Source organism: Anastrepha ludens, chromosome 2, assembly GCF_028408465.1.
Source record: "Anastrepha ludens isolate Willacy chromosome 2, idAnaLude1.1, whole genome shotgun sequence".
NCBI classification, from domain to species: Eukaryota; Metazoa; Arthropoda; class Insecta; order Diptera; family Tephritidae; genus Anastrepha; species Anastrepha ludens.
In genome coordinates, this window is record NC_071498.1 from 2,300,984 (window position 1) to 2,314,931 (window position 13,948).

General features: G+C 36.3%; 1 protein-coding gene across 2 annotated transcripts in view; it reads left to right on the plus strand.

Moving 5' to 3' along the window:
- LOC128861624 (zinc finger protein squeeze) overlaps positions 1-13,948 on the plus strand; it is a 33,788-nt gene that overhangs the window by 16,806 nt on the left and 3,034 nt on the right. Inside the window, exons 1-2 of one of the 2 annotated variants that reach the window (XM_054099905.1) lie at positions 6,103-6,190; positions 6,762-7,459. In XM_054099905.1, coding sequence (XP_053955880.1) covers positions 6,998-7,459 — 462 coding nt within the window. In that variant the 5' untranslated portion in view covers positions 6,103-6,190; positions 6,762-6,997. Of the gene's footprint in view, positions 1-6,102; positions 6,191-6,761; positions 7,460-13,948 lie in introns of those variants that run through there. The other variant, XM_054099895.1, reaches the window with a different exon arrangement.

Genomic DNA, 13,948 nt, shown 5'->3' on the forward strand with positions numbered 1-13,948 from the left:
GGTCAAACCTTCAACGTTGCAGGCTTAGATTTGAGTGTTGACTGTTTTTCACATGGCCAACTGTATGTCGCTCTTTCAAGAGTAACCTCTAGAGAAAACATGTTTGTATTCTCTAATGACAAGAAGGCTATGAACGTTGTATATAAAGACATTCTGTAATATAGTAATTGTTGTAAAAATAAAATAAATACATATGTAAAAATGCAAAAAGTTAATATGCAAAAATGTAGGGTATGAATTTAGATATCCCAAAGATAGCAGGAAATCTTCATGCTTAAAAAAGGAGAATTGTTTTACTCCAAATTTAACTCGTGCGGGCCACGGGCAATAATGAATAAGCCAAAACTACTGGATCGATTTTAATCATTTTTTCAGTGAGTGACATAGGGTATATATTTTATACCCGTGCGAAGCTGGGCGGGTTGCTAGTGTTTATTATATGTTTAAGTTTCAAAAACAAAAATAAATTTCAAGATTCCTCACATAAGTTTTTAGATAACGGTGAATAATGGCTGTAACAAGTAAATAAAGCGACCATAAAGTCTGCGTTCAGTCTTAAAGTCTAATACAAAAACATGATATGCTATATGCAAAAATTAAATCTAATATTTAGTTGGATATCCACGTTGCTTCAGGACTTCACTCAGCCTATTTGGCATTGAACTTACTAGTTTCTCTTTTTCCTCTGCTGTTATCTTCCTCCATTCTGCCTGCATGACACTCCGCAAAACCTGTTTACTAGTAATCACTTGCTGACGAATTCTTTTTTCCAATAGATCCCACAGATGCTCGATGGGGTTAAGATCTGGGGACTGTGGCGGTGTTTTAAGCTGGTTTGGGGCGTTGTACAAGAGCCAAAGCTTAACGATCTCGGCTGTGTGCTTCGGGTCGTTGTCTTGTTGAAACCAAAATGTTCTTGATAAGCCGAGATTTTCTGCACTTTGCTTTAAATTCCGTTTTGGTATGTTCAAGTATCCCCATTTATCCATCGTCGAATCAATAAATTCTACCCCATTTGCCGCCATGCAGCCCCAAACCATAACCCCGCCACCTCCGTGCTTAACCGTGCCAACAAGATTTTACTTTCAAGAGCAGTTCCAGGTTTTCGCCAAACAATTTGACGGCCTTTTATTCCAAATATACAACTTTTACTTTCGTCTGAAAATATTACTTTTTTCCAGAACTCGGGAGGCTTAGTTATGTACTCATTAGCAAACTGAATGCGTTTACGTCTGTTCACGAGAGAAATGAAAGGCTTTCTTCGGGCGACTCTACCATGGTATCCAGCTTGACGCAGAACTTTTCTGGCAGTTTCAGCGCAAATACTTTTTTTAAATGTTTGTTTTATGTTTTCAACTAATTTTGAGGATGTAATCCGGAGGTTAACCTTTGCCAAGTTGATTATACAACGGTCTTCTCGGGTCGATAGTTTTTTCGGACGTCCTGACCCGGGCTTAGATGTAAAAATTCCAGTTTGCCGAAAATTTGTTACAACTCGCTAAATAGAGGAATACGTTCTCCCAATAGATTTTCCAATATTTCGGAAACTTTTCCCGTCTTTCCACATTTTTATAATTATTTTCCTCTCAGAAACGCTTATTTCTTTTCCCTTTCCTTCCATGTTCTTTAATTGTCTCCAGTTATAAATAAAATGTTCAACTAAGCTTTGTTAACATTCAGTCGAAGTAATGCGCAATCAAAAATTAATATAAACAAGGAAAAATATCTTAAAATTAACGGTATCATTAAAATAAACAGGCTGAACGCAGACTTTTTGGTGCCACATTTACATGCTGCTGAAATTATTTTCCCGTTATCTAAAAAGTGAAGTGAGGAATCTTGTTTTTTTTGCCCTTAAAAGCTGGGAATATAGGTATAGTAGTGAATAAAAAAATTGTAAAGATTTCAATTTAATCATAATATTCTATATTATTTTGTTTTTAATAAATTTAAAAAGGCTATTCGGGTGAACGCAGACTTTGTGGGGGATGTGTTACATGATTCGTTAAATTTGAAAGTACAAATAATTTTCTTTCAGTATGCTAAGAACGATTGAAATGTTATATAATAGTAATGTTAACTTCCCTTCTTAATATGTTCTTTAGATTATTGTTGCAGTGTCCATTGGTTGTTTTTAGTTTAGTTTTCGTTTAGATGGTCGATTTTTATCGTTTGGTTGCGCCAAAGATGGTTCTGTGTGTTCCAATAGGAGACAAGAATATTTCTGAGTGTGTATACTTTCGCTATTGGCTAGATATGTTGGTGCATAAACATTTGAATTTATTTGTTTATAATAATTATAGAAGTTAAGCCAATTATGCTTCCGTTGATTAGAGAAGAAGTCCTAAATTTTTATTACAAAATCTGATTTGTCGTAAGTTTGTCCAAGTATAACTAGAGCGCTCGATGCAAATTTCGCAGTTTCACCAGCAACGTGGTTTCTCTTATCCCAACACGGCTTGGCATCCACAACTATTTCAATTTGTTTTGGTGGATTTTTTGAAATACTCGAATTTCGATAGTGTACGTTCACGATGGCATTAATTGATGGAAGAGAGTACGTACAAATCATGTGCTTCCTGGTGAAGAGTTGTAGGCTGTGAGGGCGAAAGCGTTTCCTTTAGATTCTACGGTGAAAATTAAAGAATAGTACTTTAGTCACGCAAGATGTATAATATTAAATTCTGCTTTTACTACTGCATAAGCCATACCGGAGAGGGATTTTGAGCCGCCGGTGTAAACTAATGGCCAGCTGTAAGTGTTGAGCGTTTCATTGAAGTACTTACTTTACGTAAACTAAAATTAATAGCTTTTTCCGCAAATATTAGTTTGGAAAAAATAAATCCATTATTTTTGCATAAAATTTTTGCACAAATGGTTTACAACTGTTTTGTGGTGGCTCTTTAGCTTCTGGGGGATGCTACGACTACTTCTATGCCGATCAACATCGATTAGTTCTGTGACTTTATCGACATTTCCTTTAACATTAAAAATGCCTGGACGGACACGACGAAACCAAAGTTTCACGTAATTAGCTGATACAATGTCTGGCTTGTATTTTTAAATTGTTTGATTAATACTTTACGATATATTGATCACTACAGCCATCTACCATCTACATTTTCCCATGTAAGAATAAATGAAATGCGGATAGAACCTGCTGACAAATTGGCTTAGATGACCTAACTTGGGGCTTTTTCCAAACTGAAGTGGATTCGGAGAATTTTCATTATCTACCGCGCGAAAGCTGCTATTATATGTTAAGTAAATTGTATGCTATTATAGGCTTTTCCAAACAGAGGTGTTATTTTGATATTCAAAGAAAAATTTTAATATAAATGATCGGATGTTTATTTCATTATGAAGAGGAAGGTATGCCGTTGATAGTAGAAAATAAGATCAGGTAAATGACCACCACGACCACGATTGCAGGACAATATCCTTTTCATGAAACTTTCCATAGCTGAATTGCAAAGTGGCTGGCCTTATGCCCTCGATAGCCTCACGAATTCCATCTTTGAGGTCTTGAATCGATCCTGAGCTGTTGGCGTAGGCCTTCTCTTTCGCGTGGCCCCAAAGAAAAAAGTCACAAGGTGTTAAATCACAACATCTCGGTAGCCAATTGTGATCACCTTTCCAGAGATAACGCGGTCCGGAAACTTTTCACGCAAAAGATCAATGGTTTCGTTGCTTATGTGGCACGTAGCGCCGTCTTGTTGAAAATAAACGTTGTCCAGATCAATACCATCCAATTCCGGCCATAAAAAATCGTTAATCATTCCTCGATAGCGCAATACATTTACCAATGACACCTGTTATTGGAAAAACCCTTTATATTTATAAATAATTCGTATTGAACTTTGAATCTGTTGCCCTGTATAATCTGAACAACTAAAGGTTTGCACGCTTGTTTTGGTACCCAAAATGGATGGGTATGCGTTTGTACCTTCACCTTCGAGTTTAAAGCATCGGAGAAAAAGGTACAAGTAATTATGTATATTTTCCTCATCACTGTCCAGTGGTGGCTCTCGCGCGCTCTCTGTGTTTGTGACTGCATTTTTCGCACATAGTCGTACACATACACACACAAGTACGCCCTGCTGGCGCCGTCGCATGGCAGCTGCCGTTGTTGCGTCTATCAATTGATTGCTGCTGTTTGCGTTTTTCAATTCGCTCACATACATACATACATTTATATGCACATATGCAGATAATTCGTTTTTTGCCATTTTCGTGATATCAGCAAAAAACTGATGTGTACGTGTTTCTTCCATGCGCCCATGAATTCATTTTGTAGTTTGAGTGTGTAAGTACGAAAGTGTGTTGCACCTTTTTTATTGATTTTCTTTTTTCGGGTGGTTGCCTGTTTGTTGGTTGCTGGTCGCTGGTCGTTTTGAATTTCGGTCGTTTTTTCTGCTCTGCCTTTTCGTCATTCTACCTTTGGTGGTGTAAAGAGAAATTCGCAATGCATTTTTCATTTGTTGTTGTTGTCACTTTTTTCTCTGTTTTTTATTTGTCGGCTTATGTATGTATGCATATGTGTTTTCCTTACATTCTTCTCACTCCCACGTTTTGTCCATTTCTGCATTTTTTTCTTTCGGCTTTTTTGGGTTCATATTTTCCTCGGTGGCGTTTAAGTGTTTTCATATTTAGGTATAATTTTTTTCGCTCGTTATCTGTTATTGTTTTATACCTGCATACATATGTATGTATGTATGTATGTACGAACAATTTTTTTCACATGCTGCCTTGTTGTTGCTACTCATTGACACCATGCGCTTCGTATTTTTTGATGTCGCTACTTTTCGCAAATGCCGTTTTTTCCGCTACTACTATGCGTTTTTTGCGCAACGTGTGTGAATTTCACTTTTTATGTAGCAGGCGCCAATTGCATTCAGCTTTTGTCTGGTCTTGTGTCTTTTTGTTGTTTACATGCTTTTTATTGTTTTAATTAAGCACGCGTTGTTTCATATCGGTATTGTTTTTGTTTTCAAACAGCAACAGTTGATTCATGTAAAATTGAGCAATTAGCCAAGTTAAGTTGCTCAAAAAGTGAAATGAAATGGGCAAAATATCAGCTGTGTAGCAACAGAATTTAAATTCTGTAAAAAATGTACCGGTCAATAAAACAAATATGTAATTTGAATATTTTTTACGCACTGAACAATCGGGTGTTAATGTAGCAGCACAACATTCCCCATGCAAATACGAGGAATGCTGCTGGAGTGAGGGTCCCTGGCCGGTTATAAATCCGGGTCATTCCGGTAACGTAGAACTGATTGTCGTGGGAACTGTGTGCAGGAGTTGATAGCTGTGTACCCATTAGAAAAAACGGTTCCGAGCAACCCGACATACATATAGTATGATTAGCATTATTGTATAAGTATGTACTAGGGTGGCCAATATGAGCAGGGGTTTCGGGATGTTTTTAAAATAATAAAAATTGTTTAATATAAATAAAAATTCTATTACTGCAAGCACTGGATTTAAGAGGCGAATTTTTTGGAACCGTGCAATATCCAACTCGGACTTGCTAAACAAAGCTAACCAGCTTGTTGTGGCGAGTATTGCAGGCGATGGAATAAGTACTAATCGCGACATTCAAGAAGAAGATGAAGAGGCAGTGGATAGGGAACACATTAGAAAAAGTGATGACAACGTTGCTAGGCAAGCCCTGCGTTGGAACCCCTTCCAACAAGTTGGCCGAGGAGTGGATAGGCCAAGTACAACCTGGAGACGCAATGAAATCATCATTAGCACTACAGTCTTGTGAAAGCCATTACTTTCACTGTGGATTCGCGACAATGGTATAATGGTATAAGATTGCCAGCCTTAGGATAACCACTTCTTTTGTTCCACTTGCTTCCACTGAGGTTTTTCACTTTGTGAGGTTCCCAGTCTCTGCTTGGGGTTAACAGTTTAACCGCTTAAGGATTCAAGTTGGGAGATTTATAGTAAGGGGTGATGTACATCATGTTTCAAGATCAGTATTCAAGTTGCACATTACTGTAGATCAACGATTTTCACTCTAGCAGCATTCTCCAAACATGTATGGGTGATTTGTATGCTGTTACAACAACAACAACCGGTCCTTCTTTTCAGAACCAAAAGTCCGAAATGATGATAGGTAAACCATCTCCAAATCATTACGCTACCTTCTGTGTAACAGTTCTTCAAAAGCAATCCTCCGGTAAGTGTTCGGCCGATCTATGGTTCCTATACGCCTCTATCGGATCCAAACAAATTGATTTTGAATTCAATTAAGAAAATCTCCTTTCTGACGCCGTATGACGCAATGATGCAAATTGGATCATTTATCACCCATTTTAAAACTTTTTTTACGCATTTTTCGGTGATAAAAAGTGGCTTTATTACAGGTTTACTGAACCCAATTTTTTTTCTGATATTGGGCATAAGACGGTTAATGACGGACAATTTTTTTAATGGCGGTTGTTCTAAGCCTAAAATTTTTTACAATTGTCATGAAAATTTTTCGCATTACAGAAATGTATCTGCCGTTCGGCGTAGTCACACACCAACTTATTCGGCAACGGTGCGTAAAAATCGGTTAGGTGTAGATTTGATTTAAAGCGATCAATTGAAAAAAATCACAAAAAAATACCAAAACTTATTCTATAATATAATTGGCACACACAAATTGTTGATAACACATAATTTAGTAGAATTTGCTTACCGCAACATTTCACAACTCGACACTTCTTGCAAAGCACCAACTGACCAACTTTTCTTTCCACTTTCAGCTGACGCAACGGATATCGATTTGGCAAAAAAAAAAAGAAACTTTGCTGGCGCCACCAATTAACCTAAAACAGCAACTGACCACAACACACGACGAGTGCAAAGAAGAAATTCCCAGCAGTTTTTTGCTCACCGTCCTCCGTTTAACACTTCGCGGCGTTGGCGCACTGCAACTAACGCCTGCGTAACGTACACATTTCGATAAAATTTAGTAACCTTTGCGGCTGCCACCACAAAAATGGCCGAATTACCCGCACCTACGAGTGATTACCTTCATCGTTCGATCGATCAGCTGCGCTCAATGAACGAACGGAATGTCCTCTCATCGTTGAGCCATCATCTGACGCCGATGGAATTGCGCAATGCCGCACAATTGGCAGCACACGATTACAAGCCTTTCAATATCAATGAGTTTCGCCAGAATGTGGAACGTTTGGATTACTCATTGAAGAATGGCATTATACAACAACAGCAATTGCTTGCTGATCATCAGCAGCAACAGCAACAACATCAGCAGCAGCAAGCGCATGAGCAGCAACAGCAGCAGGTTCATCAACAACAGCAGCAGCAGCAACAACAACAGGCCCAGCAGCAGGTAGCGGCGCATCAACAACAACAGCAACAGCTACAACTGAAGCAATCATACAGTCCGCCAAATTCACCGGCCACACCCACTATGACCGAACAGCCGGAACAGAAGGTGAGTAGTAACGGTGAAGTGGAAATGATTGAAATTGGAGCTATCGCTTAAGAAGTGAATTAATTGTCTTGAGGGGAAAAACACTTTAAAGTCTCAGCTCATAATCGTAACTGCGTACTTCTGTGCAACAATAAAAGTAATATAAATCAAAGTTTCAGACTTTATACAAAATTAAAAAAAATAAAAAATCACCAAAATTTCAAATCTCGTACAAAATTAACACAAAAAAAGCTTCATCAAAATTTAAAATCTTATACAAAACTAGCAAACCCGGCCCGCTTCGCTGGGCACACTAAAATAGAATAGATATGGTTTAGAACAGAAAAGATATGGTTTTCATATTATTTATTTCTTTATTATTTATTCAAGCGCTTTGGCAAAAACAATATTTTTTGTTTTTCTATTTGTTTTTGAGTAAATATAAAATATAAATTGAAAATCAGGAAAAAAGAAGATTGTTTTTAAATTTCAAATCAACGCAAATGAATAACTAAGAAACAATCGTCTTTTTTCCTGATCATCCATGAATTTTTCGTTTCAATTTATATGTTTTATTAAGCATTGGAGCTTTTTTAACCATTATCCATTTATATTTTTCAAAAACAAAAAACGAAACAAATTTTTTTTCCACGAACACATAATTTCATTTGAACATTCGGATTTCACATTAAATTCTCAAATTTCGTAAGAAATTATTCACTGTTCCAAAATCTACTCCAAAAAAATTGACAAACAATTTTTACACTTTGCACTTACATCTTCCCCTTATGGCGTCCAAATCAGAAAGAAATATTGACACATTGTAACTCACACTGTCAATTTGACAGTTCAGTTCCGCCCCAAGCGTTAAAAAAGTAAACGACATTATGGCTGGTTCAAAAGAACGCTGTACCCGTTGCCAGTGTTCCGAATTACAACCAAACTTTACGAAACCCATTTTCAATACTTACTTAACAATGTGTGTAAGTTTGGTTTAATTCGGTGCAAAGACACGGCGGGTCCACGTTTTGGCATATATTTCGAGACCCTAGTCATCAATAGGTATGAAAATTACCCCGTATTAAAGCACTTATCAACAGCTTTCATTTGATACCCATATTGTACATACACAACCAAAGGTTACCCGAGTCCACGCTTTGACCTATATCTCGAGACCCCAGTCACGGAGCGGCATGAAAAATACTCTGTACTAAAGCATTCACCAACAGGTTCCATTTGATACCCATATTGTACATACACATCCGAAGGTTACCCGGTTCCACGTTCTGACCTATATCTCGAACCCTATCCACCAATAGGTATCCAAACTATACGGAAACCATCTTTAATACCTTCTTAATAATGTGTGTAAGTTTGGTTTAATTCGGTGCAAAGACACGGCCGGTTAGCGAACACACACAAAAAGTTGACTTTATTTTATATATAAGATTAAAAATGAAATTTATCAAAATTTAAAATCTCATATAAAATTAAAAAATAAATAAATTTAAAATTTCACATCTTAACAGAATTAAAAAAAAAATTGTATCGAAATTTCAAATCTTATACAAAATTTAAAAAGAAAGTAAAAAATTTTATCAAAATTTCAAATCTTACACAAAATTAAAAAAAGATTATCAAAATTTAAAATCTTATCCAAAATTATAAAAACAAAAATTAATCAAAATTTACGAATCTTATACAAAATAAAAAAATTGATCAAAATTTCGAATCTTACACAAAATTTCAAATCTTAGAAAAAAGTAATAAAAAATTAAAAAAAAAACCATCAAAATTTAAAATCTTATGCAAAATTTAAAAAAAATTTCCTCAAAAATTTAAAATCTTATACAAAATTACAAAACATAGAATTTCATGAAAAGCAAAAAACAAAACAAAAAAATAATATAAATTTCAAATCTTATACAAAATTAAAAAAGAAATCCAAACCTTTTTAGTCAAAATTTTTTGAAAATTTTAGTCAGATAAAATAATAATGATAATTTTATTTGTTGACGGTGTTATGTATTTGCTTCCATGCTTTCCATAGGAAAAAACCAAAAAACTGCCAAGAAGAAAAAAATGCCAAAAATCAATACTAGATCTACTAGAATTACTAGAAATAGAAATAATCAATACAATATCTAAAGGCTCTAGGTCGTCTATTCATAGCGAGTGTCAGTTCGGAAATTGTTTACATTTTTGCAAAAATGGTATTTATGTGCCTTTCTTAAAGGACACATTTTTTCTGTTCTTCTGTTATTAGACAAGAACTTTTCAGAGAAGTTATAACCCTGAAACACTCATCAGCATTTTTTGTTGTTGTTAGATTAGCTCGATATGGGAGATTTCACTAGAGGTATGAGAAAATACAACTCTTTTCGTATGCCATAATTAGCATCTTAAGTACCATGTTGCATTTGAAATTGTGTACTCCGAAGTTAAGTCCTCTTTCGACGGTGGCAAATAATATACCACACGTATCTAATAAAGCCCATCTTGTCATATTCCGCAAAAACTTGAACGATGGCATAATCTGAAGAGGCGTTTTTTGTGGTTTTTGGGGCAAGGGCATTCCGAAAGTCTCATTAGATAGATGGTGGGAGGACTCCGATAACATCATTCGGGGGTCGAGAGCTTAGGAAGGTGGTAAGAGTCTTCAGATGGATGTCGTTTAATGTGTGTTCAATACAGGCTTCTTTATGCTCCAAAAACTCTTATCTAACTTTTTTCCAATTCCATATGTCCTCCCAAAAATGCGATTTTCCTGCATTCCCAAAAATTAGCAGTAATTTTTTAGATTAACTCTTTATTCTATTCTATTCACTTAAATATCTACCCATCGCACATAGGGGTATTTGAACAATCTAAGGGGCCAAAAGTATTTTTTGGGTTTAACGTGTGCTAATGGGTGTTTCTGAATAAAACCAACTAAAATAATGAACTTAAAACATTTATTGAAAGAAATATAATATGAGAATGAAGAAAGATTTACAAGATCAAACATAAAAAAATATAAACAATTAAAAAAAGCATCCAATCAAATGGTATTATCCAGATTTTCTTCATCGCTACGTGAAGAAAATTCTAGGTTTGGATCGGCAGGCATGAGCATTTCCAATGTTTTTGGCAGAAATGATTGGGACTTTCTTCTTTTTATTTGCCTCCTAGAGCTCATTAAGGGGTCCGAACTTAAAAGCAGGCGGTTAAAAATATTCCTGTTGCAATTTTCTCTAGTAAATTTTCGGGCAAATTCTAGCCGGTAAGAGCGGAAATGCTTATTTCGGGCTTCTGCAGCCTCTTCAGAGAGCTGGCCAATTGGTAACAAAGCACTCTTTATTATAACAGCTCCATGAATAAGTATTTTGTGCATTGTGGGTGTCATGGGATGCCACGGATAAAGATCCACATATAATCGAGCAGTTTCTGTTGCATAAATATCATATTTTTCAGGATTAATTTTATGACCACTAGAAATTGTTTCTAGAATAACTTTCAGTCTATATATTAATTCGTAGCTGATGCCTGTTATATCGGATGCTAATTGAGGATTGTCGAAAAATCTTCGGCTTGTGTTACCGTCATTGGTATTACCGAAATTCGCCTTTGGCATATCTATTAACAATCGCGTTTCTTGGCGAAACCTGTCCTGGATCTCTTGTTTTCTGTCTTTCTCGAGGCTTTTTTCAGTTTCTCTTTTTCTTGCTCTATATTTTTTTACTGGCAACTTATAAGCCAAATGGAGAATGCTCTCAAATATTCTTATCCTGGCATGTAGTACCGAAAGGCCGAATTGAATAGCCTCGAAATTAACATCTATTGTTTTATCCAAATTGTTGAAATCCTTTGAGGTTGTGCCGCAAATGTAGCAACGACTGGTTGATGTGGCTCCTTTGGCAGCATTACAGACCTTTCCGTCAACCATTGTCATTATAAACTCGTGTTTCACTGAATAATGTTTGCCACTCAAGTCAAATTCTGTTGCAACCAGACTGTTTATGTGATTATTGACGTGATTAATTTCTTGCTCCGTTACATCAGTAGTCTCTTTGATAAATTTAAATCTTATAGGCCGAAAAAATCGAGGAGAAGATGGTGTTGGATTTTCCCATATAGTCTTTTCCATGTTTTGGCCGCATACTAATTTTACAGGAACAAAGCAGCTGTGAAAAATGTTCGTATCTGAATCCGTATCATTTTCAATCTTTTGTTTGAACTGGGTCTGTTGGGACCCGTCGCAACCCCATTTACAAATTAATTTAAGGGTCTCACATTCTTGGACCTTCAATGTTGTTAGTACCTCTTCCAGTTAGTCCGATAATCGTCTAACGGTAAGGTCGACCAATGGTTGCAATTCGGCTTCCGCACCTGTACTATTTACAGTGCAAGATTCTGGTGGCGGATAACACTTCTTTTTTTCTTTTTGTAAAAGACTATAACAAGGAAAGAATTTCTTATTTGTTCTTCTTATTGTCTCGTATAGGTCTCGTGTTATATCTGCATCGATGAACATTTGCATTGCTTCCTGGACAGATAAGGGGCAAATTTTATCTTTTGATGACTTTGTTCTATAATAGGCCTTTTTATATTTGGTTGCGCGAGTTGGCGAAGTAATGATTTCTTTTAGCACATTCGAAGCTTCTCGTTTTCCTGACTTTCTTAATTCTACTTGCGCAGCATGCACGATAAGGTTTTGATCAAAATTAGAGCGCATTTCCTCAGTTTTTCTTCTTTTACTTCTTTCGCTCAGATCTCCAAAAGATTTACTCGGTCGTCCTGTTCGATTTGAAGGACTGTCAGCAACAACGGGAATGGCGAAGGTTCCGTTCAGCCAAGATTCATTACTTTTTAGGAATACCGCTTCTTTATAATGAGCTTTAGTCCATAGATTTTTAAATTCTGATTTGAAATGTGCAAAATTGCTTTTCTTTAATAGACATAAACTGATCTTTCAAGAAATTTAGCCTTGCCTCTATGTTGGGTAAATTTTCATTGTTCATGAGGTCAAACAAGTATTTTCTAGTCACAATCCTCATTCCCGATGTTCCCATTGAACCTACAACAAATAAATATTTCACTTAATCCCTTGTAATGGAAAATACCTTTTTCATAAAATTTTACCAACAACATTCAAAGTACTAAAATACCGTTTATCCGGACTTATCCGGATCAAATTCTTTGATGAATTGTCAAAACAAGGTACATACTAAACAATTACAATCGAATCTTAACCGGATCTATCTCGATAGTATTACTTATTGACTAACAAATATTATTTAAAAAAAAAAAGAAAGTAGTTTGAGAAGGTGTGTACTTATAGGGTTGAAAAGTTAACTTTAATACTTGAAAATTATAAAGATTCTAATTGATTTCATTCATTACTAACCTGATGCTTCAGAATCCATAACTCTTTACTCCACTGTTGAACACAAAAACATAAAATTTCACTTTTAAAGTTTGGGTTTTGCAAGAGTGCCGAGAACAGATAACGTACACGAGGTGATACGATCGAATTCCGACTGCCGTTGTCGTATGTCAAATGCTTGTAGGGTGCGCGGGAGGGGCTGGCTTTTGTTCTCGGAAGAGCCAGGTACCTCAGGAAGTCATTTTTGTAAATGTATTTATTGTTTTGTTAAATGGACTTTTGACCCCGTAGATCTTTCAAATACCTGTATGTGCATCGTGGCATTTATTTATGTTTGGAAACAGAAAAAAGTCGCAGGGACCAAATTTGGAGATACTCCTAAAAATTGTGTTTCGGAGGTACATAACACGCACCCCAAAAAATTATCGTCACGGTCTTGTTAGCTGGCACATTTATCTTCACCTTCTCCGGCTTTGGATTGAAGATGTTTTGTCGTGATCCATGTTTCGTCCACGATTACGAAACGGCATAAATACTCGTTTGGATTTCAATTGAACATCGCTAACCAGTACTTTGAAGTTGTCAAGCGATTATGAGTGCTGTTAAACGTGACCAAAAGCGGTTCCTTGCGGATAACTTTTTCATATCCAAGTAATTATGCGAAACTGAGATCGCTCACCTTCACACGTCGATTGTTTAGTATCATATCCGAGATTTCTATTTTTGCGAAAATATTCGTAGGCCTAATCAAAGTAAGGCGGGTAGTGAGACCCGAGTCTAAGAAAACGCCTCCCAGAGTTCGTTTATGTGAATCAAAAATAGATAGGACTTAAAAGTTAATTAAAACCTTCCTGCACTATACTTTCTTGAATGTCTTTCTCAGAGACTTACCACTCCCATCTGAGAGCTCGAGTTGCGAAGTACAATTGGGTGGGAGTAGTTTAGCCGGTTAAATTTTGGTGGATTGGGCTTGCACTGCCTCAGAGTGCGCAGTGAAAGGCATCTGATAAAAAAACGTCTGCTAAGCCAAGGTATAATAGAAGTAAGTCTTTACAATTGTGGAGCATGGAGAAGCTTATTCATGTCGCCAGCCACCTTTTCTTATGATTGCTTAAACTATCAACTCACTCTCCTTTTAGTTCAAC